General features: G+C 42.5%; 1 protein-coding gene across 5 annotated transcripts in view; it reads right to left on the reverse strand.

Moving 5' to 3' along the window:
- The window catches only part of LOC108155333 (5'-AMP-activated protein kinase subunit gamma-1), a 58,848-nt gene that overhangs the window by 16,694 nt on the left and 18,652 nt on the right, over positions 1–23,502 (reverse strand). For 2 of the 5 annotated variants that reach the window (XM_017286077.1, XM_033388765.1), the window contains 4 exons: positions 17,709–17,827; positions 17,015–17,645; positions 16,820–16,942; positions 11,055–11,091 (listed from right to left, as the gene is read on the reverse strand). In XM_017286077.1, coding sequence (XP_017141566.1) covers positions 11,055–11,091; positions 16,820–16,942; positions 17,015–17,645; positions 17,709–17,827 — 910 coding nt within the window. Of the gene's footprint in view, positions 1–7,557; positions 7,698–11,054; positions 11,092–11,185; positions 11,446–16,819; positions 16,943–17,014; positions 17,646–17,708; positions 17,828–20,822; positions 22,463–23,502 lie in introns of those variants that run through there. The other 3 variants (XM_017286076.2, XM_017286082.2, XM_017286079.1) reach the window with 3 other exon arrangements.

Here is a 23,502-nt window from a genome sequence, read left to right on the forward strand (position 1 = left end):
TCGGCTCGACTTTGGGGGTACATACATAGAGCTCTATTATTAAGTGATCTTTGAACCAAAAGCTCCGACTTTTATTCTAGAGATTTTTCAGAGATTTCTACCTTGGATGTCCCTTCCTTAGGGCTTTCACTGTACCATCCCCACAATCTCTATATAAATATAAATACTTTGTCCATCCATCAACATTCTTGGCTTTCAAGGGGCCATAACAAATGAGATTCACGAGCCCCAAACACACACACATAATTCTCTTCCTCCTTATTTGATGATTTTGTTATGTACTGTTTGACGTCAGGAAAAAGATTAAAAATGAAGAAAATGGGGGAACATTTATAGATAATGGGATTCCTTGCAATATAGTCGCTACCTCTCCTTCCTTTTCTATAGAGAAATCTTGCATTTTTAGGGATTACCCACGGATTATTCAGAGCAAAAATCTAATAGGTTCCACTGTTTTCCATATCTTAAGCTTCTCTTCCACCCATTTCTTATACATTCCCGAGTACGAGTATGCGGTTAGTGTATTATGTATATATTTCTCGGATCTGCCATCTACCACACATTCTGACGTCAATGGGGGGGGAATGGGAATGTAAATTCATGCAAATTAGGGAGTCTTTTGGCAGCAGGTCCTCGTTTTTCCTCCACTCTCTCTCCACTCTCTGTCTCTCTGTTCTGTCTCCGGTGCTAATTAGATTTTACGAGCCTCGTTTGCCGCCCATGTGTCCACGTGGGCGTTCGCCATGTGGTTTGGCGGGACAGTTATTGAACCTGACTCTTGGCTCGAGGCCAAGATGCCTTCAAATTAAGATTGTAGATTATATGCACAATGGGAAGAATGGTGTTCCCAACCCAACTCTTCGCTTCCCTGCTAAATGGGCAAAGATTACGACAACGCATCCCCCAGTCAAGGACAATGGGCAAAAGACAAAAGAGATGACAGGAGTGCAGGGGCAGAAGGACGAGGGACAGTCGTCGGGAAAGCGTGGAATGAAAAATGAAAATGTTAATGTCAGAACATAATGAAGAAGGGACTGACAGCCAGCCCGGAAAATAATGCGCAGACACGCACGCATTTCATAAGAGGAAAACACGCAAGGAAAAATAATGAAAAGCGTGCTCTATCTAGCACAAATCGAACCGAAAGAAAGAAATCCTGTCCAGTCGTACTCCACTTTGTGGAGAAAAACCCCTTTAAAATCGGCCAACAACCTTGACGCATGTCGCAGGTGCTGCGGCGGTGCCCCTCGGTGGGGGGGGGTCGGTGGCAGATAGCTTTTGCTGTTGCATTGACAACTTCCGCGTGTGCGAAAAACATAAAACTAAACAATTAGCAAAATGAACAATTACCACACGAGTGGAGGGACGCGGACTCCTCCCGCAAACATTAATTATTGCTCGGACGAGGGTTCTCCAGAGAGAGAGGGATCTTACAACGAATTAATTTGTTTACCAAATGGAAAGTACACTCGGTACACTGCGCGACATACATATATAGCGTGTGCGCACATATCGTATCTGGCAAATGGCAAATGCAAACGATGAGCAAACAACTAAATTGTTATTCTTTTATTATTTTTTTCGATCAACAAAAAGTCAAGACTTTGTTTGCATTCTGGAATGAAATGAATGATTTCTACAGTGGAGGAGCTTCCCTCCAGGTAGCTTTCCCTGAGTCTAGAAGTGTGTTTTCTTTGTAAATATAAACCATATTCCACATTCTGTTTGCATAAGATCCACTCTATGAGCTGCGGGCGGGGGACGGGGGTCACAGAAGGCCAGAGGGCGTAGTGTTTACTCATTCAAGTGCGACGCAAGTTTCAAGTATTTATTGTTGACCAATTGCTTGTCATCTGTCGATGGCAATCGAATCGAAATGTATTTGATTTTTCATTTATCCGAGCTCCCACCCACCCTGGAAGGTATGCCATCCAGCAGCGCCCCTCGGTCTGATGTGTTTCTGCATGGGATTCACACTTACTCCCCGCTTATCGTGGACAGGAGGCAGAGACACTGGCCAGGAAGAACAAAGCACAGAGCACAGAACACAGTGGGAAATATCTCATCGATATTCGATATTCAAAACTCAATCGTGCATGCTAATTATCGTGGCTTTCAGAGTGGGTGTGTTTGATTTTTAGCAACTCTCATGAGAGTACTCGATTTGTGCACACACCACAAATATCGTATCTATATGTACCCGATTCTCTGTATAAATCTATAAATCTGCGTGCTAAAACCCATAAAGTGAACTGCAAAATTTGTATTTAAAATTAGCAAAACTCACAACAGACAGAGAAAAAGAGGGAAACAGGGAGACTGAAATCCACAAAATGTCACGTTTTAGGGTTTTGTTTTTCAGAGGGATATATGTATGTATTACACGTGTACTCAAGTAATTATCCATTCAAGATGGTATAGTATATTCCTATAGCCTTAAATATTATCGGTTTACAGTGGAATGACCTGTGGCGAGCCTGGTTTTCTGAGAGTCGCTCCTAGAGATTACCATCTCGTCCCCTTTCCGAAAGAGGGAAGCTCTATCCCATTTATCTGAGATAGGCAGCACCTCTATGAATGCCACTCCCTTGGGCGTCCTACCACCTACGGCAGTCTACACTGGAAATGCCACGCGCTACCCATTAGGCTCCCATTGATAATTTGCACAATGTGTTCACATCTCCACAGATGCCTCCTTCCTGGTCCGTTACGGGACAGGATTAAGTTGCAAAAAAAAAAAAAGGAGAAACAGAACAGAAACAGTTCAAGGACAATTGCTTTTGTGGGTGCCAGCCAGAGTGTATTTTTTATGGGGCGTACACTCTGCCAGTGACGTGCGACAGCGAAGGTCGTTCGCTGCACGAACAGGAGGAGACTGGGGACTGGGGACTGCGGATTGGGGACTGCGAGACAGAGACCGTGACCGATGCGAAACGCGACCGCCTGGGGAGGATCCGCATTAAGTCCGCTTGGCGTGCAAGCAATTAACCAAGAGAAATGTATTCGTATTAGCAAGAATAGTTACGTCTTGCTCAGCCAGAAAGAGGAGAGGTTTACGAGCAATTAAGGGGAAAACGTAATTGGTGAAAATTTATGGAGAGAATATGAGAAAATTTGAACAGGATTTGCTTAGCACTGTCCATACCCGATACTAAGAGAGAGGAGGGGCACAGAACTAAAAGAACTTCACGATTTCTTAGGGAATCCATGGAAACCAGAGCAATATGATATTGATAGAGAAAGTATAAGGGTTCTTCTCCCCTAAGATATCTCTGGGGGCCAGCCATAAGATCTTTTTTGTGTGCTCTCCTGGAAGAGCACCCTGTATGCTAAGTGCACTCACTATATGTATGACAACAATCGCATGGTTACTTGTTGTAATTAAGGCAACACAGCAACAGCAACAGAGTAGCAGAGCAACAACAGAACAGAACAGAACATCAAAATAGCAATCATCAGAGGCAGGGGCGAGGCAGAGCAGAGGCAGAGGCAGAGCAGTACTATGAAATATTTATGTTTTTCCAAGTTGAGATTATAATTGAGAAAAAAAACAACAACAATACAAATCGAAGTAAAACAGAAATTTAATTACCGTTTAAAGTAAGTTCCTCCTCTTGACCCAATTCTCAGGCGACCGACCCCTTTCAATATGAAACACAAACTGAAATTCAAACAAAACAAAAGGCAGCCGCGGCAAACATCTCCTCGAAAAAAACCCGCTCGAAATACAGATCTAATCTACAAGTTCAGATCGAGAAATCGAAACCAAGAATAGAGCGGGGAAATAATTGAGTTTGAAAATGGGAAAAGTCTCTCCGAATGATTGATGAGCGGAGAGCGTGTGCTGTATAGTTCCCGTAGTACTCACAGACACAATATTAGATAGATGGATGCATTTATTGCCTGACAAAAATTTGTTTCTTTTCTCGGGAAAGACGGAAAAGTTCAGTGAACTAATTTCATTCGGTTTTTATCAAAATTTCCATTCAAAAACACCTTCTAGTTGGAAAAGTTAATGAAGGTCAAAGGAAAATTGGGGGAAACGTTGTTCAAAAAGACGAAAATTGATGTGGCAATCAGAACTATTCATATAAAATGTAGAAAACTTTTGTTAACCAAATTAAATGTGGAATGTAAACAGATTAATTTATTACATCAGGTTCTGTTCTCTATATCTAAATATCTATACTATATCATTGTTGCATTCTACGCAGCAGGTCCGCAAATGTATAATATTTTTGTTTGTTTCTGGTAATGGCATTTTCACGAATTTTCCCCACACAATTAATGTGGAAATATTTTACAAGTACTGTATATTGTATATTTATGGGGATATATTTTAAATTAATATCTGTTCAGGGTCGTTGCCAAAGGCGCATGTAATGTGGCATCTCTCTTTACAGCATTCACTGTACTGTACATTCGACCATAAGCTCTGCTTGTAAATCTGTGAATTACGATCCACTGTGCCGCCGGCTGCTGCATGGCAATGACAAAGCTCTTAACACCTTCTCTCTCTCTCTCTCTACCGCTCTCTCCTGCGACACCTACTGGGCTTACGACTCAAGGAGACCGTAACACACACGTACACACACACAAACACACAAGAACACACACAGAACCCACATCCCGTGGTAAAAAGTCTTGGGTTCTGTCTTGAGGCTTTTGCTTTTGCGTCGCGTACTCGAAAATCAAAGCCAAATGATTGCGCCCCCCCTCTCTCTCTCTTCTCTACTATCCACCTCTCGGAGAGTGCGAAATGTGTGCTCACTCTTTCACACACCTATCAAGTGGTTGTTGTTGTCCAAAAAAGTCCAACAACAACAACAAAAAAGCGCAACGAAGAACATTTCTGCTGCGCAATTTCTTCTTCGGCGGCGGCGTTTTCTTTCCTTCGTTTTCTGCTGGCATTCTCTGGGCATCGCTGCCTCTCTTTCCCACTCTCATGTGAGTGAAATTAAACACTTCCTCCATGATACTGTTGTTGTTCCTTTCCTTCTTTTTGTTTTTGTTTTCATCTCGTTTTCGTGCCGGCAAAAACAAAAGTTTTATGTAATTTTGGCTTCGGGCATAAACAAGCATGGAAGAATGCTTTTAGTAGATCATTTCGACTAAAAAATACCCATTCCTTGGTGGAATATGTCATATGAGAGAGTGGCGCTCGTAAGATTAAACCAAAAGATCTCAATAATCGGTTTAATTTCTATAGTCTCAGAGATAGACTGTTGTTCCCCATTCATTCTGCCTTGTACACCCCTCAATTACTGGGTACAGAAAAGGTTTGGGCCTCTGAGTAATTGAATAACATTTGCTGTGGGCCATAAATTTGAATTAGATTAGCTGGCAAATAAATACGATACGAACGAGTACGCACTGAATTTATGGATTTATTTTGATTGCTTCTACTTTGTGTGTGGTTGTGTGGGTGTGGTTTCTATTAATCTGTTTACTCTATTGCTTAAATATCACAATACACAATATCATGTTGTTGTTGTTGTTGGTTACGCTTTATAAAGGAAACCCCCATCCCAGCGAAACCGAAACTGAAACCGAAACACTGACCTATTCCAAGTGAATTTCAATTGCTGGCCCTGTTGTGTGGGAATTTGTTTTGCGATTGAGAGACTGCTTATTATTATGATTATGAAAAGTTCTATGGGAGAAAGGTTATCAAGCACCCCTGGGGACGGCGCAACTAATCCAGCAATTATCAGGGAAAGTCCGGGTGTACCCGGAGATCACTAATCACTAATCACAGGCCAAAAGCAGCTTTATTTTTAGTCAAAAGGAAAACAAACGGAATACAAAGAAAGAGCAAAAGAGAAGAGCAAAGAACGGGAAGAATGTATGGGCAAAGATCATCCGAAGAAACACCTGTGTAGCTCGTTTTCAGATCATTTGAATTTATCTAAGCTTTAATTACGGTTTATTATGCAAAACAAACCTCAATCACATCACACACAGAATCATCTCTAATCTCTATATATGGCTGTTTCTCGCCGATTATCTTCCCCAGAGATACGGATAAGAATGTGGTTCTGCCTGCTTACGTCACAGCACCTCATCATCAAAATCATCATCAGTTGAACAGCAGCCGATTGGCGCCTCACAGTCATAAATCAAATCTCAACATTCCCTCTACTTTTCGCTCATTTAAATAAAAATTCAGACGAAAGGAACGAAGCGAAGCGAAAATACCAATATGCTAAGCTTTAAGAAAACGCAAAAAGTAAATTGAATCAAAAACCAGCAGCCAGCAGAATATACATAGATGTTTTGGGAACAGTTCTTGAAGAAAGTCTACGGTTAAAGGAAAGAGAGATGAAACCTTTGCAAGGATCTTTGCAAGGATTAAAAAAAAAAAAACCAAAAAACGTTTACAGTGCCTGCCGGAAATACGCTCGCTCTCTAGAAATCCGGAAATCACTAGATTTGTAGCATCAACCAAAGCAATTGCATCTTCCATTTGTTCTAGAAACTTCCATGGAGTATTTTTTGGAGTTTTCATTGGGATTTCATTGTTTTGCATTCAAACAACTACAACTCAATATTTTTGATTGTTTTTGTAAGAAGTTTAAGGAACATGTGGCCCCAGATTTCTTTCCACTCCACTTCTGTACTCTTTTAAAGCATATATTTGAGTTTAAATGGTGCATATTTTAGCAGTCATAACAAATGAGTCATTAAATTTTGAACCAACAGTCTCACTCTTAGAAATTCTCCCAACCATTATGACGGGGTTGCTTTCGGGTTCTTTGAGATCTCTGGAACTCTCTCTGGGAATTTATCCTTTAAGTAAACACATCTTACCTACTCACTGTATCTGTATTTTGGATCTATTTTATTTATAACATTCAGTCCCATGGCAGGGGTCTTATTTTCTCTCTTCTGCTTCTGGTTTTTGTTTTTGGTTACTTTTTTGTGCAATTACTTCGATCAATCCCCCAATCGAGCCGGGAGACAAAAGATGTTAAAATTTTTAAACTTTATGCAAATGTTTCCTGTGCCGCAATTTCACTCTTCCACTCCTTCGTTTTTTCTGTAATTATTTTGTGTGCTTATATTATTTTTCGGGTTATTTGGCTAATTAGCGGGGAGGCTGCTTATCAACTTGTTTATTTTCGGTATCTGAAATTTCTTATTTCTGTATTGCCGTTTTGTGTCAATTTCTTACAGCTGTTTATGGATGATTGTTTCATATTTTCTCTCGGTTTTCACTCATTTATTTGTTGGCTTCAAAGGTTGATTGAATACAACTTTTGGGAATTCTTGGAATCTGTTTTGTTTTCACACACTTTTTAGACACCGTACCGTCACCGTCCGAACACCGATATCGGTATAGGATTCACTGTGATTTTATTGTTCAGTTTCGGCCATAAATTGACGCCGCTCATGAATATTCATGGATATATGGTATTTGTTGTGGTGCTGCGGTGAGCCGAAAATCCAGTTCTCTTTGTTTGCAACTAATTATGTTTTTCTTCTCGAATATTATAATTGTTACTGGGATAGTTATTAATTATATTCGATGTTTGCGCTGTTGCTGTGCTGACTGACCGTCGAAATATCTGAGAAATATCTCCCTGTTATCTGCGTCTCTTTCCCCACAATCACGTGGAGTTGGGCGACGACACGTAAGACGTAAGTAGACGTAAGCGTAAGGCGCGGCGCATCCGTCTCTAACGGGAGCTGAACATGAAATGAACTAAACGAAGAGCTCCACGAAACCCCATGTGGGGCGGCGCAGTCCATATATTTTTATACTTCGTGTTTATATACGAAGGTTTTTTGTCTGTGTGCAAAAACCGGCAAGCTGTTTGCCAGTGTGTGTTGTGAGTGGGGTCTCTCTCTCTCTCTCTCTCTCTCTCTCTTTACGGAAAAAGGTGAGCACAACAGAAAAACAAGCGAGCAAAGCAAACGGTGGATAGGCAAACGAAAAGATAGGTAAAATAAACCGAAACAAGAGACGAAGAGAGCGATAAGCAGAGGGAGAGAATGATTAGGGCCCTCCACTGCTTAGGGCTGTTGTCGCTTATGGGGCGTGGCACTCTACCATCAGCTGACCGCAAAACCTGATCGAAGCCACAGGGTGTATTTCTATATAAGGTAAGGCAGGCATTCCCGATCTTTCAATTTACTTTTTGTTTTCTATTAAAACACCTTGATCGAAGTGGAGGCCTCTTTCTGGAACAACATAGAGTGCAAGGTATATTGGTTGCAGCCTCCGAAGCTGTCACACCGATGCAAGCACTGCCCTACCTTCCATATAATATACCTTGACCAGACCCACTCTCTCTCTCTTTGTCCTCCACCCCTCTGTCGATTACACAACTCTGAATTTCAGTGTGTTCGCTCTCTTTCGTTGGCTTTCCTCCACTTACAACGCATTAACATTTATATTTCTGTTATGTTTATTATTTTGTTGTTCTCCGCCATCATTCGCCCTCGTTCTAATGCTCTTTCCATGGATTCTTGTTGTGTGCCGAAGCGCACGTAGGCCTAAAAGAGCAGAAGCCGCCACACTAGCAACAGCAACAATAACGCACCGAATTACATATTTCGCCCTTAGCATGATGTTTGCTGTCTCTGTCGCTCCAATACGGCATAAATCAACCTATCTCTGTCACCTCACGCAGCGCAGCCGCCTGCTCTAGTTCTGACTCTGTCGACTGCGATGTCGGCGTCAATATCAAGTCGTACCCTTTACAGCGTGGGTATTGTCGTTCTCTCACTCCGATCGGCTCATATGCATCTAAGAGGGTATCAAATGTTTCGCACCGAACTGTAGTTTGTCTACTTTCTGCATGTGGGCGGCGGCTTGAGAGAGACTCTCCTCTCGCAAGCCTCAGACTAAGCATAAGCTCAGGCGACAGCAGACCACAAAAACAACGACCTACACACACTGATTGTCAATGTCTGGGCTGCCTTCAAAATCAATGCCGATCGATGTTTGAGATTTGTTTGTGGGTTGCAAAAAAATCTCGACTTTTTTATGTGCTTTCTCTCAAACAGACAGCCTCTCTGCCGCTCCTTTAGCTCTGGCTCTCCTTCTCTCCTGCATTCCGTACCAACATTCGCTGTGTTTCAAAAATATATTACGTCATGGGCCCGTCAGACACTTGATACGAGACAGCCGGCAACCCGTAAAAGGGGTAAAACGAAATAAACACCAAAAAAGAGGAAAAACGAAAACACATGAAAGAGAGAGGGATATGAAAAGAGAGAGGGGAGGGATGCACAGTCAATGGTGGTTGTTGCTGTTCTCACTCTTGCTTTTGCCTGACATTGAAAATGCAGCTTAACATAAACATCAACATAAAAGCAACAAACTGCAGCCCCCTACATGCATACACACACACATACATCTACAGATATGTATATGTGCATGTGTATGAGAGACCCAGTGGTGAGACTGTCAAGGTCAGAGAGAGGGTAAAAATCCAGAATCAGAAGTAGCAACAGTTGGACTCTCTTTAAGTCCTTCACTATCGCTCTCTCTCTCTCTTCCTTTCTGTTGCACTCGCTATCTTCTGAATTGCAATGACGCCACCGAAGCAACTGTATCGGATGTTAGCCATCGATGAACGATGACGTGTGTATCGCTGAAATGCAGTTCATAAATCAAAGGAGCAACAAACATTTGTTTTTTTTTTGGGTGTACTTTTATAAGTTGTTTTTCTCTTTCTATTTCGGAACAATAGTTTTTTTTTATTTGTTTGTTGACGACACGCTTTGTCTTGGGGTGGAAATTGCACCGACATTGCATTTTTCTTGTTATTCAAGCTATTTATAAAGTTGTTATTGCTCGTGCCATGTAACATTTCAAAACAAGAGAAAATTGCATTTTCATTAGCCATAGAAACGCGTGTCAAGTGTTTAATGACAAGGGAGATTGATGAGGATTAAAAGGGGGAAGAAAGAAAAGTACTATCGCTAAACGTGGCAAGAGCTTAGCAGTAATCGATAACTAGCGATCGTCAGAAGAACAAAGTTTGCGCACCCACGATTTTACTACAAAATCTATTACCTTCAAGATAAGCGCTGTTCTATGAGTTCTGTGAGAATACTAGATGGCATATAATAGGTTTGGTATTTCTAGTAGTATTTTATTTGAATGATAATCCATGGCAATCATTCGATTAACTTAAATTTGAATACTAATTGAATTATTAATAAACTTGTGGTATATTTCCACTCCAATTACTTTTATTAATGAGATGGAGTAAAAAGAAAACAAGAAAATATTCCACAATAACAACAGCTGTTCCCACACCTACGCAGTGGAATTGATTGCTTTATTCCCCTTATTCGTCTTCTTCTTTACTGTTATCCAAGCTTTTTCAATTGATTCGGACAGCAAATGAATTAAAATGTTGAATAGAAATAATCTTAGCACTCTGCCTGGCATTTACATATGTAAAACATATTGTTTACCTATTCAAAGCGCTCTATTTATCTACATATCTATCCGGCCGGCCCTCTGATGTTTTTCTATTTGGTCGCCACTCTTTGCACTGCTTTTCTGGCGCTCTTCTCAGCCTTTCCGGTTCTCACTGCTTTTCTGCCTCTCCTCTCTGCTAAACAAATCTTAATTCAAGCGGCTCTGCTTTTGTTTTCAATACTCTCTCATTGAGTATTATTAACTGGGTTTAACCCTTTTCTTTAGCCTCTCGTTGGAGAAGATCGTTGAAGATCTCCAAAGAGTATCAATAGTTTCGACTCTCAAAAGCCTGCCTGCCTTTTCTGGTTTTTTGCATGTGATTTTCGCTACGAACTTCTGTGGTTTTTTAGTGTTGTATTTTTTTTCATTGCGTTTTATTTGTTTGTTTTGTTTTAGTTTTCGCTGTTTACTTAGAGTGTGACGCCTGTTTGAGTGAGTGAGTGAGACTCTGCTTTACTTTTTGTTTAAATTTCAAAGTCAAGGTTATATTTTTTGATAGAATGGGTTGTTTTGGCTAGAAATTGGGTTAGTTTTTATGCGAAATCTGGTACTTGCTGTTCTTAATTATCGCTTAATGCATATAAATTAGAGTTTATTTAAACGTTTTACTTACTTTGTACAGCCAATTGTTGTTGATGCGCCGCAACGCGCTGTAAAAAAAAAGGAGAGAGAAAAAATCAAATAAATATAAATATAAATAAATAATTGAAATTCCCAATCCCAAATGTAACCTCTTCTGCTTACGCTGTTCGACAACATGGCCCTGATTCCTGGTAGCGATTGTACATCCAGGGAATGACTGCGCCCCCGCCGCGTCTTAGTTGTGGGTGAGACGGGAGGAGGACCTGGCGAAGACGAGGCTGCACTGCTTGAGTGCGTGTGGCGGTAGATCCAGCGCTTGACCGCTGACATTTTGGTTAGGGCTTTAATTTAAGTTTTGTAAGGCTATGATCCGGATTTATCTTAGATATCAGCTCAATTGTCTCGTTTTCATATTTCTTTAGATTTTACTTCTTTTTTAATTTTGTATTTCACTGCGAAACTATAATTTCAAATTCAAATTGGAATTCAAATAGCACACTGCTTAGCGGCTGCGAGCGGTAAGCACTGCTTAGAACTGCTTCGAACTGCTTGAAATGTGCGTACTTCCTCTACTTAGCAACAGGTGGCACCAGTTTGCGGTTAGCATTTATTTAATTTGTTTTTCTTTTTTCCTTTTTATTGCTTTTATTACACAAAAATCACAAGTTGTAAAAAATTTTTGATTGCCTTTAATATTTTCAGTCATAAATTATTTAAATTTGCTGGCTTTTTCCCGCCGGGAGTAAATTCATGTATATTTTTTATGTGCCCTTCAAGACATTTTTTCGTTTTCCCTTGCGGAAATATGAAAATAAATGAAATAATTGTCGACCATGATTGAGGAGAGAGATTTCCCCACACTTAGTACGCCAGAGAAATATATAAGTATTCTTCAGCTTTCTTTTCTCAACCCCACAAATTAATCCTTGACCCCGAACTCTTTTAATTGAGAAAATAAGAACAAAATATATTTGATGACGCATTAAAGTTGATTGCACGCGGAGCAAAAAAAGTTCATTGCATTTGAAGGGAGGTGGGTGGCGTGGCCACGCCTCATCTGTTGATTGCTACTGTCGTGTGCTGTCGCGTAATTGAAATTGACAAAAACTTTGATTGAAAGGTACACACCACGAATGCGACACGAGACTAGAGGCTGCTGGGCTGGGATTCCAAGCGAGTGGAACGGTATCGAATCCAATTCCCTCATTCGATTGAATTGAAGAGCAGTCAAAGTCCCAGAAGTAGCCACAGGGAGCAGACGAGACGCGCGAGAACAGGTAGCGTTCTGCTGGGTCAAGGGCAAGCAGTGTTCCGAGAAAGACCGTGAACTGCTTGCAGTCAGAGGATTAACTGCTTGCAGGAGGGATCTTAGTGGTTTTCGACTCTCATACCAAATTTGTTAAATACATTAATTTACAATTGCCAAACAGAGAAGGATTCAAGGATTCCCAACAGAACGGAAACATTTCTGCTATCTCAGCGCATAAAGTGAATAACTGACTGAGGACTGATTGCCAAGCTCTAGACAATTTATAAGCCCTTCAAATGAATATACGCAATAATTCCAATCACGAAACCTGTCTAGTCTACCGTCAAAGTCCCTCAGAATTGGGAAATATCATAGTCGTCTCTCGAATATTACGACTCTTCCCCAGAGAAAAAGAGCAGAGGTCATTTCGTAAAGGGAAAAAAAACAGAAATTTTGCAGTGTTTTTTCTACAATAATTTTGTTTGATGGTTTTTTGTGTGTGACTTTGTTTGTCACGACACGTTTTCCATATAAATATTTCAACTATTTTTAGGCCTTTCTATGGACTCTGAGCACTTGACGAATTGTGCATTTTGTTGGCATTTCTATAGTCAATATTTGTTGGAGAAATGTGCGCAAAATTGAATAAATAAACACACAGTCATTAACGTTAATTAGAAAAACAACTAAAAACGTAGACAAAACAATGCGCCAGAAAAGGGAAACAAAATGTTTCGCCAAAGGGTTTCGCACGAGGGACCGCTGATGTTGGTTATAAATCATTTTAGGTTCCGTTTAGAATGCCTTCTCGATTGGAAGACTGCCAAAAAATAACGCTCAAAAGAGCTGTTGGATTTAGAAGATTTCATTTAGCAAAAAGCCGCTAATAAAAGGCATGTTAATTAAAACGCACGCAGTAGACTACGTAGATCTCAAAATAAGCTTTTGATGGATTCTTTTTGGATGGTTTGGAGCTCTAATCGAACTCCGATGTCATGTTTTTATCGAGGCACAAAATGAGTACGGGATTCACCATAAAATTTCAAGAGACCCTTTCGAATGGTGTCGAAATAGTGCAGGGACTGTTGTGGATAGATTATAAAAAAATATAAAATATTCACAGCATACTTCTTGTGCCAAGGAATATATATTCCCTCATTGGTAGTTGTAAAAGATGCTTTTGTAGAAACCAATCAAATGCCATAAAACTCTTCCCAACTGCTCATTTGGTCATAACCACTTCCAAACATAACAAAAATTCCCAATTAAACAACAGAGAAAATTGCCAATAATATATATTTTTATATATGTATTTAACACATTCCCAATCAACGGAGAGGGAGACCCGCTGTCGCCATAAAACAATACTTCCCAAAAGCCAAAAACACTTGCCGCCTAGTTGTGCCCGTCAAGTGGTCGACCTCCGAGCAAATAGAAATAATAAGCAACAATAACTAGATACACACACAAGTGTAGATACTATAGATATATAGAGTGTGGATCCCAGGACGGGCCAAAAGTGTTTGGCTTTTGACAGATGATTGATTAACAAGCAGAATACAAAGAGTGAAATGCCACCAAAAATAGAAATAATTACAGAAATTCCTTGTGTGACACTTTTTTACTTTCTTTTCATTTCATTTCCTAGTGGAAAGAGGAAAGAAAATCTGAGATCTGAGATCTGGAAAGCACAACATATCTGTGGGGGTATCTGCCAAATAAGGAAGGTGGCTGAGATCTGTTGGATATGATTGTATTTATTGTTTCTTGATTTGATTTAGAGCCAGAAATCTATTCAGTAATCAGTGGCAGATATTGGAGAGAGTACGAGTATATATTCTACTGTATTCCCATTCTATCTCTCTTTCTCTGTCTCTCTTTCCACCGCTCTTATCTTATCTCTCTGTCTGTCTTCCGCTGTGTATTCTAAATTCTAAATTAAATTTTTGTTCGGGTGCCCCAACTGTTGATAATATTTTGTTTTCTTGCGTTTTCTTTTTGCAAATAATACTACGAGTATTGTTCTTATCGGAGGCCCTGAAAAGTTGGGTAGGCCTGGAAAAAGGGTTTTATGAGTGTGATATCATCTGTATATAGGCCGTAAAACAGTCACCAGCGAATGACCAGTAAAAGATCAAACAAAACAAATATTATTGAATGGAAAGATCTGTGTTCCATCAGAAACGATAATTATTAGAAAAACTATTGGCAAACGATCGATCACTGAAGATCCCTGAAGAGGAGAAAATATTCTGTGACTATAAAATGTCCATTCGGCTACGAAATTTGGCACAAATTGTGGGGAAAGTACATATACAGCATGTACAAAGGTCAGTTTTTATTTCAACAACAAGAACATTTGCTCGGGAAACATATTCTGTATCCGATTATTCCAATTATAGACTATATAATGTGCACAATAAAAGCAAGCTCTGTTGAGTGAACACGTGCCTAAGGTTCTGTCGTTCGAGGGAGATGGGATGATATACAATATTTATTGAAGCTTCAGCCAGCAGTCCACCAGGAGAATCCGATTATTGTAGAAGAGATTCTTACAGAAGAAATCTTCCCATGATCTAGTGAATATAAAGATGCTTTTTAAACGAGAACCGTTTTTGTCTAGCCACACGACAGGCCAAAAATGCGAAAATTTCTGGAATATATGCACGAGTCTTGTCATTGAGCCAAGAAGTCAAGAACGTCCAAGAACAAGTGTTACCCTTCAGCCTCTCTACTCTTCTACCCCTCGGCTGGCTACCCTTCTGTCCAATATGTTGGACACTTAACAAATTAGCGACTAAAGAAATGGCTTAAAGGCCTTAAACAAAACACAGCAAAAGTCAGCAACAAAACAAAACGCGACAGAAATTATTTAGCAAATTTCACGAATACGATAATAGAGCAATAATCACAACAACAACAAGAACAGAAAACACACACACACACACACACACACACACACACACACACACACGAAGAGAGATAAACACACGGATACACACTCATACACTGATAAAGATCACATGTTGGCCATTTATTGTGTTGGGTCTTTTGGCGTATTTCGCATTCATTTTCCATGCCTTAATTAAATAAATATGTAACAGACTCTCTAGACTAGATAATTAATATATGCACAAAATATGGGGCACTTCTGCCCCTCTACCCCCCGTCTCTTGTTCTTCCTCTTTTTGTCTTTGAACTTGAAAATTGAATTTTGTGAAGGAGGAAGTCTGACGAAATCCACGCGGGGAACTTTTCAATCAAATCTAATTGTGGCGGCACATTAGAACTAAAATGGCAACAACAAAATGGAATAGAATTTATTAAATAATCTTTAAATACACTTAGAGAAAAAGAATGGTCATAAATCAAAGGGGGAGCGGCGGAAAATTCCATGTATTTTTTGAGACACTTTTTCGGACACTTTTCAGCCATAAATTTGATAAGGCAGCGCACATTCAATTAGAGATCATTTCAAGCGGCATATTTCACTAGCTAACGAGCTTTTCTTCGTTTAAACACAATACAAAACCAACGCATAAATACAGGAAACTTCTGGAAACGCGATTTATACATTTAATCCGACGAATATATTTTTTATTATAAATTATTTTTTTCTGTTTTTGTTAGCTTTAGCGAAACAGAAGGAAACAGAACTCTCGAGCCGTCCAAATGGAAATGCAATTGGAAATCAAGTAAAATACACAGAAGAGAAGAAAACGACGGCGGCAGAAACAGCGACGCTGGCGTATACGTAATGCATGGTGTCCGTGTGTGTTAAAAACAGAAAACAGCTGAGAGAGCGGTATCAGCAAGCAGAGTGTACTGAGAGAGGGAGAGTGAGAAAGCAGAACAGCTGATACAATGATCACCTGTTGGCGGAGAGACATAGACAGGGCGTGAGTGAGAGAGAGAGAGAGGGAGGGAGGCTGAATGCATTGAAACAAGGATGTGCGGACGTCGCAAGTTGTTGCAAAAGAGAAGGAGAGAGTGTCATGCACGGGTCGGTCGCTTGTTGTTGTCTCTCTTTCTGATAAGAAATATATGGGTTTTTGTGTTCTTTATCGAAGCTTATCAATCAAATCGGCAAATCAGAAATTTGCTCACAAATTATTTATAGATTGCGAGCCAATAAGCGATTATTAATGACGATTCATCGTCGATAAGAATGGTACATGCGAGATTAGGAATTTGATTACGAGAGACAGGCTGGCATTCATACTGGCGGGGCAAAATGTGTGAGGGCGTGTGTACAACATTTAATCTGATAAAGCAATCAATACATGGGGATCTATAGATCTATGAACCAAAAAAAAAACAAAAGAGAGACACACTGGCACCCTGCATTGTCCAATTTATGAAGTTTCCCCCTTGAAATTACTAGCGCCATCTACATTTCAGAGTAGTAAGTCAAGTAAAACCCACAACGTTATCAGGGCGCCACTAAAGTACTACATGGGTATGTAAGTAACATGTAAAATTCAGCGGGGAGTGTGTTCCTAACTATTTCTATATTTTCTCTCTTAAATAAAAAGGTCTCCACTCACCGCTTTACGTTTGTCCGCTTCGCTGACGGCCGAATTGGAGCGATGCCGGAACAGATCCATCACCTTGGTCATAGGCGAGCGTTGCGTTGCATTCGGACGCACTGCCGTCACCGTGTGGTAATACTTGAGAACGGAATGGAATTGGTATACGGTTAAGGAGATCCCTCAAAGGGAGAACTGCTTCGCAAGACTCACCTGCGCGTCGCTACCCTGATGCGGATGGGCGCTGCCATCTTTGTACTTGCTTTTCGCAGACACTGTGCCATCGGCATTGGTTATCGTCACGGCGGGATGCTGGCGGTGGCCAAAGTTCTGCATTGCCACCTTCATCGAGTTCATAAGGCCTGCCCCGGCACCCCCAGCTCCAGCTCCCGCCACTCCCGTTGCCGCACCTGCCCCACCTGCTGCAGTGGCAGCGGCGCCGGAGACAGGTGTTGGTCCGCCGGACACGGAGTACGTGCTGCTGCCGGCACTGCTGTCCGCCGAGGAGGGATCCAGCAGATGCTTCTCCTTCTGCCGCTTGGCATCCGACTTGGCGCGCGGCCGGAACACATCGAAGATCGTGGGCCGACGATTGGGCGACGCGATGCCATGGACTGTAGACTGATTGAGCACCGGCGAGTCCTCGCCGCTGCGCCTCCGCTCCAGGGAACCGGAACGCGAGCCTCCACCGACTCCCGACATGCGCTCGGTGCTGCGTGAGATCTTTTCGCTGTGGCGATTAAATTTCTCCAACTTGGCGGCCTCCCGCTCGATCCGTCGCGCTGTCTCGCGCTCCATTTTGCGGGCCTCCTTCTCCCTGCGGGATTGCTCCTTCTCTTGGCGGCTAAAAATTAGTGAAGTTAGTGATTGTTTCAGGGATAATCTGGGGCGAGTATTCTTAACTTACCGCTGCTCCTTTTCCATCTTTTTGTAGGCCTTTTTCGCCGCCTTTGCATTGGGTTCTGCGGGTGCGCTTGAAGGCCGAGATCCTGGCGGACGGCTTCCAGCGGCCGAGCCATCCTGCTCCTGAAAGCGAACATGACGTTTTTGAGTTTGTGTCGGAATTGGATTGAGATTTGGTTTGGTTTCAGTGGGAGATTCTCTTGGTGGCGGAGTCTCTGGTGTTTCTGGCATGTTTCTGGCGTTGCGGCCAAAGACAAACTGAAAACGGAGGGCCCCAGCAATTATCCTTTCGCCGACTACTATTCCTTTCTAGCTGCTGTCTGCAATTATGCCGAATTGTCTACAAACACAATTTATTCCCCACGTAAAAGCCACTTTGCCCGAAGAAGAGGAGAGAGGAGAAGAGAGGAGGGACAACAATTGGATCTGACGACACCCGATGCGATTCCTTTAATTGAAGCAACAAGAAAGAACCGAAGGAAGGACCTCTCCGCCCGCGGCGCCTTCAATCGAATCGAATCGAATCGAATCTAATCAATTAATTTATGATTACGCAAAATTACAATCAAATGTGGGCCAAAGGACCACAGTGGCTGTGCACGATATGGTCACAGAAGCTGTTGCTATAGAAAAAATCTCATTTCTCAGATCTAAGAGGAAATTCTAGAGGACTCCATAATGAAGATTGAAGAGGGAATTCAATTTAAGGCTTTTTCTGTGTGGTCTTCTCATATTCTGGTATTTAACATGTGTTCTGTCTGAGATCTCTACCACATCTGTAGACCGCCTCCTTAGACCTCGGTTTTAACACAGCAAAAAACCTTATTGTAGAGCGAAAAGTGCTTTAATTGTTCATCTGCATTAAACTCTAACAACTTTCACAAACATTAGCAGATTTTAGAGCCGAAAAAACAGCATCAGAGATCTGCAGACCCAAAAGAGTCGAAAGCAAAGTCCAATCCGCAGACAGCCTCAAAGATCTCCAAAATCGAAAAGTGCCTCCTCCCCACCTGTATTTGAGTTTATTTTTAGCAAAAACTACAAAGAAATTCGAGCCGCAATAACGCCCGACCCGACCCGAGCCCTGTTTTCATTGGGTTTCATTAACAAACTGCACAGTCACGTGCCCCCGAGGGCCATACGACCGAATGTCGATGAGCTAACGTCTGGGGTCTGGCGTTCCCCTCAAAGTGGGTTACAAAAAAGACGAGAAAAAAACCAGAAGCCGAAGCTTTGCATCTTCAGGAAAAAGTGGGGCATGGGGCAGGGCATGGCATGGTATCAGCTGTTCTCGGCTGGCGTCTAAATCAATATTTAAACAGCTCTAAAAGTGATTTTGATACAGGAGAAGGTGGTGTGGGGGGGAAATGGACTTCCTCTGGCGATTGCGATTACGATTGTAGGTGGGATAGGGGTCTTATAGCCGTTTCAGGGAGTGCCACAGCCGCAGAAGAGGGGCCGCCCCTCATTGACGTCATTGTTTGTCCAAGAGAGAACAGGTAATTACTCCTCCCCTATATACTCGAGCGATATGGAAATGATATAGAGAGAAACATACATATACCGTAGATATGTATGTATATGTATGGTTCTCGCATTCCGTCAAAGCAAATAAGAAATGGAAGCGACCCTCTGCGAGGGAACTGCTGATGGGCATTGTGGCACGATAACAGAGGAGGTAGACACGCCACTCTCTTCCCTACAGATATGTACACCCCCTATATATAATCGTGTATAAAGATATACATATATCGCACTGTGGATACAACCAAAAACAGATTGTGTTTACCTTTTGGTCGACAGAAACTCCCGAGGAAAAACCAGGCCGAAAATTACGACTATTTTCTGTGGATGGGAATCTTGGATCTTGGCTAAGAGTGGAGGGGCCTATAAATAGAACATTTTACGAGTACTATTAACCATAGCGAAAGATCTGCGCTGGCATTCACAATTATGACTATTGAATAAACAAAAAGAAAGAGCCAAGTGCTCAGGTCAAGTGAATCTGCTTCAGACAGAGCTCTTGAGAGAGTGGAAGATGATGATGCTCCCCCCAAAGAGCTTTCATGAGATATGGGCATGGAAATATCTATGTGGTTTTCATCGAAATAATTGCTGTGTTTTTAGGCAGATCAAACGAAAGTATGATTCTCTTATATAAAAACGGACTTTCGAAGTGAAGAAAGATCAGCAGAAAGAAGAAGGAATCTTCATAAAGAAACGAATAAAATGTAAGGAAAAAGTCGTTGGTCCCACAATCTACAGGCACAGTCTACAATCATGATGAAATCTCTTGAATTCTTTCAGAACTTTCTTGGAACAAGGCTTACGCGTTATGCAGCAGCGCACCTCGGTATGGTTCCCCAAACTTCAGACGTTCCTTAGAAGAAAACTAGCACTACTCTACTTTCCTCTTGACGCAGTCTTCAGTCTTTCCTCCGATATCCCCAAAAACTCTCCTCCTAATGACATCATTTTCCCGGAATCCCTGTCCTTTTCCTCTTTCTTATGGCATGGCTATCTCTCTCTTTCTTTCGCTAAATGATTTCATAATGGAAAGTGCACACAAAACCCAAAAGAAACACGAAATGACGTCAGTCCGAGGAGGAGTGAATATAAAGATTAAACAAAGCCCTCGCCCTCGTTTTTGGAGGCATTGCTGAGCGACATTTCTGCGGTTTTCTGCGGTTTGAATATTGTTTTGATTGCTATTTAGCTTGGAACTATTTTTGGGGGTGTTTTCTGTCAACGAATCATTTATGGGATCAACCTCAAAAAGAGATCTTATTTACACTTGAGATATGGATGGCAGTCTGGCAGTGTTTACGGAAACTGTCTGCCCAAAAAGGGTTCTGATATTGAAGATCCGGCCAGCATTCCTTTGGAAAGAGTCCATCCGGTTGCGTCCATCGGTATTTTGTACGTTCGTTGAGAGAGGAGCTGAAAAAACCCACCTTCGTGCCCCAATTCCATTCAACTATTCTCACATTCCTGGAGACCTTGGCTCTCTTTATGAAAATAACATCACTGAAAAAATATGATCCATAAAAATCGATCTGCCATCGATCCATCGATGCTTGCAAACCTTTCTTCATCGTTCCTTTATTCGAGGACTTACTTCATCCGAAACGGAACCCGAGACCGATCCCGAGGCCTGCAGCGGTCGCGGTGGACTCGATGTGGAGGCACTGCTCGCGCTCCTCTGCAAACGTGGCATCGTGGATGCCCCTCCCAGGGACACAGGTCTCGGCCCCGCAGGTTTTGCCCCGTACGTGGCAGCGGGTGGCGTCGTACGTCGTATCCAGATGTCGTCCAGCTCTCGCTCGCTGGGCGTCCTAGGCGGAGGCGCCTGCAGAGGCTTAATGGCTAAGCTTTGGGTATCACAATGGAGGCTTTGGTTTGGGAGTCCGGCTGTATTCAGAGCCACATTACTGGTGCGGATCTCCACCAGCGATGGCTCGAAGAACTGCTTGGAGAGATGTGGCGTGGCTGACGGGGGAAACTTGTGCGAGCCGTAGCGCTGCGAGAACAGTCCTTGGACCGAGGAGTAGCCCCCGAAGCTGGAGGGAAAGCTGATGGTGTGCGCATTGGAGGAGGCACGCAGTTTCGCCAATTGCTGCGCCTCCACACGCAGTTCCGGAGGCGTCTCCTGGGCCAGAGACACCTTGAATTTGCCATTTATGATGAGCGGCGGCTCTGAGGGCAGAGGCAACGGCGAGGTGGGTGGCTTCTCCCTGTCCACTGGCGGAGGGATTTCCTTTGGGGGCAGAGGGGCAGCCGGCTCCTCTGTGTGCAGCAGCTCCTTCAGAGCCTTGGGGAGAATGGTCGCTGGTATCGGGGGTGGCGGTGGAGGCGGTGGTGGTGGCGCCGCATTCTCCTCGATGTTCCGCGTGTTGATTCTGTCGATTTTGTGCATAAACTGTTGCCTTAGCCGCTCCAGATCCTTGAACCGCTCTTTGGAGGCCTCGTCCTGGGGCGTGGGCGGACGTGGCGGCGCTTTGGAGGCTCTCTCGGCTTTGGAAGCGTCCGTGCCACCTGTCTGAAGAGATTTCTCCCCATCTCCATCCTCATCATCCTCTTCCTTGCATTGGGAGAGCCGCCGCCTTTCGGTGAAGGGCGGCAGGAGGTAGCCCGGACGCGGATTCATGGCGTACAGATCCTTGCCGAACTTGCCGCTGAGGCTCAGGCTCAAACTGAGATGCACTTCATCCACATCGTCATCGTCGTCCTGCTCCTCCTCGTCGTCGCTGCTGCTGCTTTGGAAATCGAAGGAATTGGATCGCGGCAGGCACTTGAGCATCTGGGCATCGATATGGGGTCCGTGGGGCACCAGACCCCGCGACTCCCGCTCTGTCTGCGGCTGCAGATGCGTCTGCAAACTGCCTGAAGATGCAGCCGAATCTGGCTCGGAGTCGGACTCGTAGCCGTCCTGCTCCTCCAGGCCCTCCATCGTCGACTCGAAGGCGCATTCGAAGGTGTCCTCCAGGTAGGCGGGATCAGGCTTCTCCTCTGCCGGCTGTCCCGCCGCTGGCTGCTGTTTCACATGCTCCTTCTCCTCAATGCAGTCGCCAGGTGGTGGCGATGCCATTTGTGGGATTGTTTTCCTTTTTGTTTTTTTTTTTTTGGGATGATCTTTGGATGCGAGCACTCTCTTGCTCTGTTTCTCTCTCTGTCTATCTCTCTCTGATGTCTCTCACTCGCTGTCACAAATATTTTCTTTTGCACGACATTGATATGCCGCCTGATATCCTTGGGGATCTGTAAAAAGGTTTGAGGATCGTTCTATAGGAAGGTTCTATAAGTTGAATGTTGAACGTTCCTTTTGTGTTGATATGAGGGATATCGATCGTCTATCGATCATTTGGACGATGGCTTGCATCCTTTATCGATTTTCAATCGAATTTTCTATTAAACTATCATTATTTCTCGATTTTCAATAGATTGTCTATAAAAATGCAATCCAATCTTCTATTAAACCAGCGATACTATCCTTTTCACAGCTTTTTATAATCGATTTTCTATCGAATCTTCAATAAATCTAGAAGGAAATGTATCTTCTATGTATCATCAATCCTCAACCAATCTGCTGTCTTATACTGATCTCCTATCAATCAACTAGCATTCATTACCCGATTTCCGATCATTCTTCTATTCCACATTCGATCGATTTTCTGTCGATCTCTCATTTTAGACACCGATTTCCATAAAATGGAAACCAGAAAACCCCGAAACCACCACAGAGGTGAAGGTCGCGAAACAAAAGGCAGAGAAAATGTACAAATTCTCGTCATTTCACCGCGCAGTTCCTCTTCGTTTCTCTTCGAAAGAACGAAACGATCCGATCCGAACAACAACAAAAACAAAAGCTAATTTCATTGTTTACGCTGCGTCATCGTCAACGTTTTTAGTGAAAATAAAAACAAAAGTTCCACAATAAATAAATAAACAATGAAAGAGAACAGAAACCAGAAAACAGAAGCCAGAAACCGAAATTAAAGAAGCTCTGCGTCTGAATGCTCAACATATGGCAGCAGACAAAACAGAAGATCCAGCCCCAAAATAGAGGTATATATAGATGTATCTTTGAAAGATGTATCTAGAGTGAGAAGAGGAGTGACAAGCCACAGAAAGGGAGGGAAAATCCAAAAGAACGAGAGCGCTCTTTGATCGACATTTGAACGATTGACAGAGGATTGCTAGAACATTATCAAATCGGGGTTGAATGAAGCATTGATAGGTGTTTGGTTGAAGAGTCGATAGAGCTAACGATCTAGAGAAATATCTGGTTCACTCTTTAG

Source organism: Drosophila miranda, chromosome 2 (assembly GCF_003369915.1).
Source record: "Drosophila miranda strain MSH22 chromosome 2, D.miranda_PacBio2.1, whole genome shotgun sequence".
In the NCBI taxonomy this organism is placed as follows: domain Eukaryota; kingdom Metazoa; phylum Arthropoda; class Insecta; order Diptera; family Drosophilidae; genus Drosophila; species Drosophila miranda.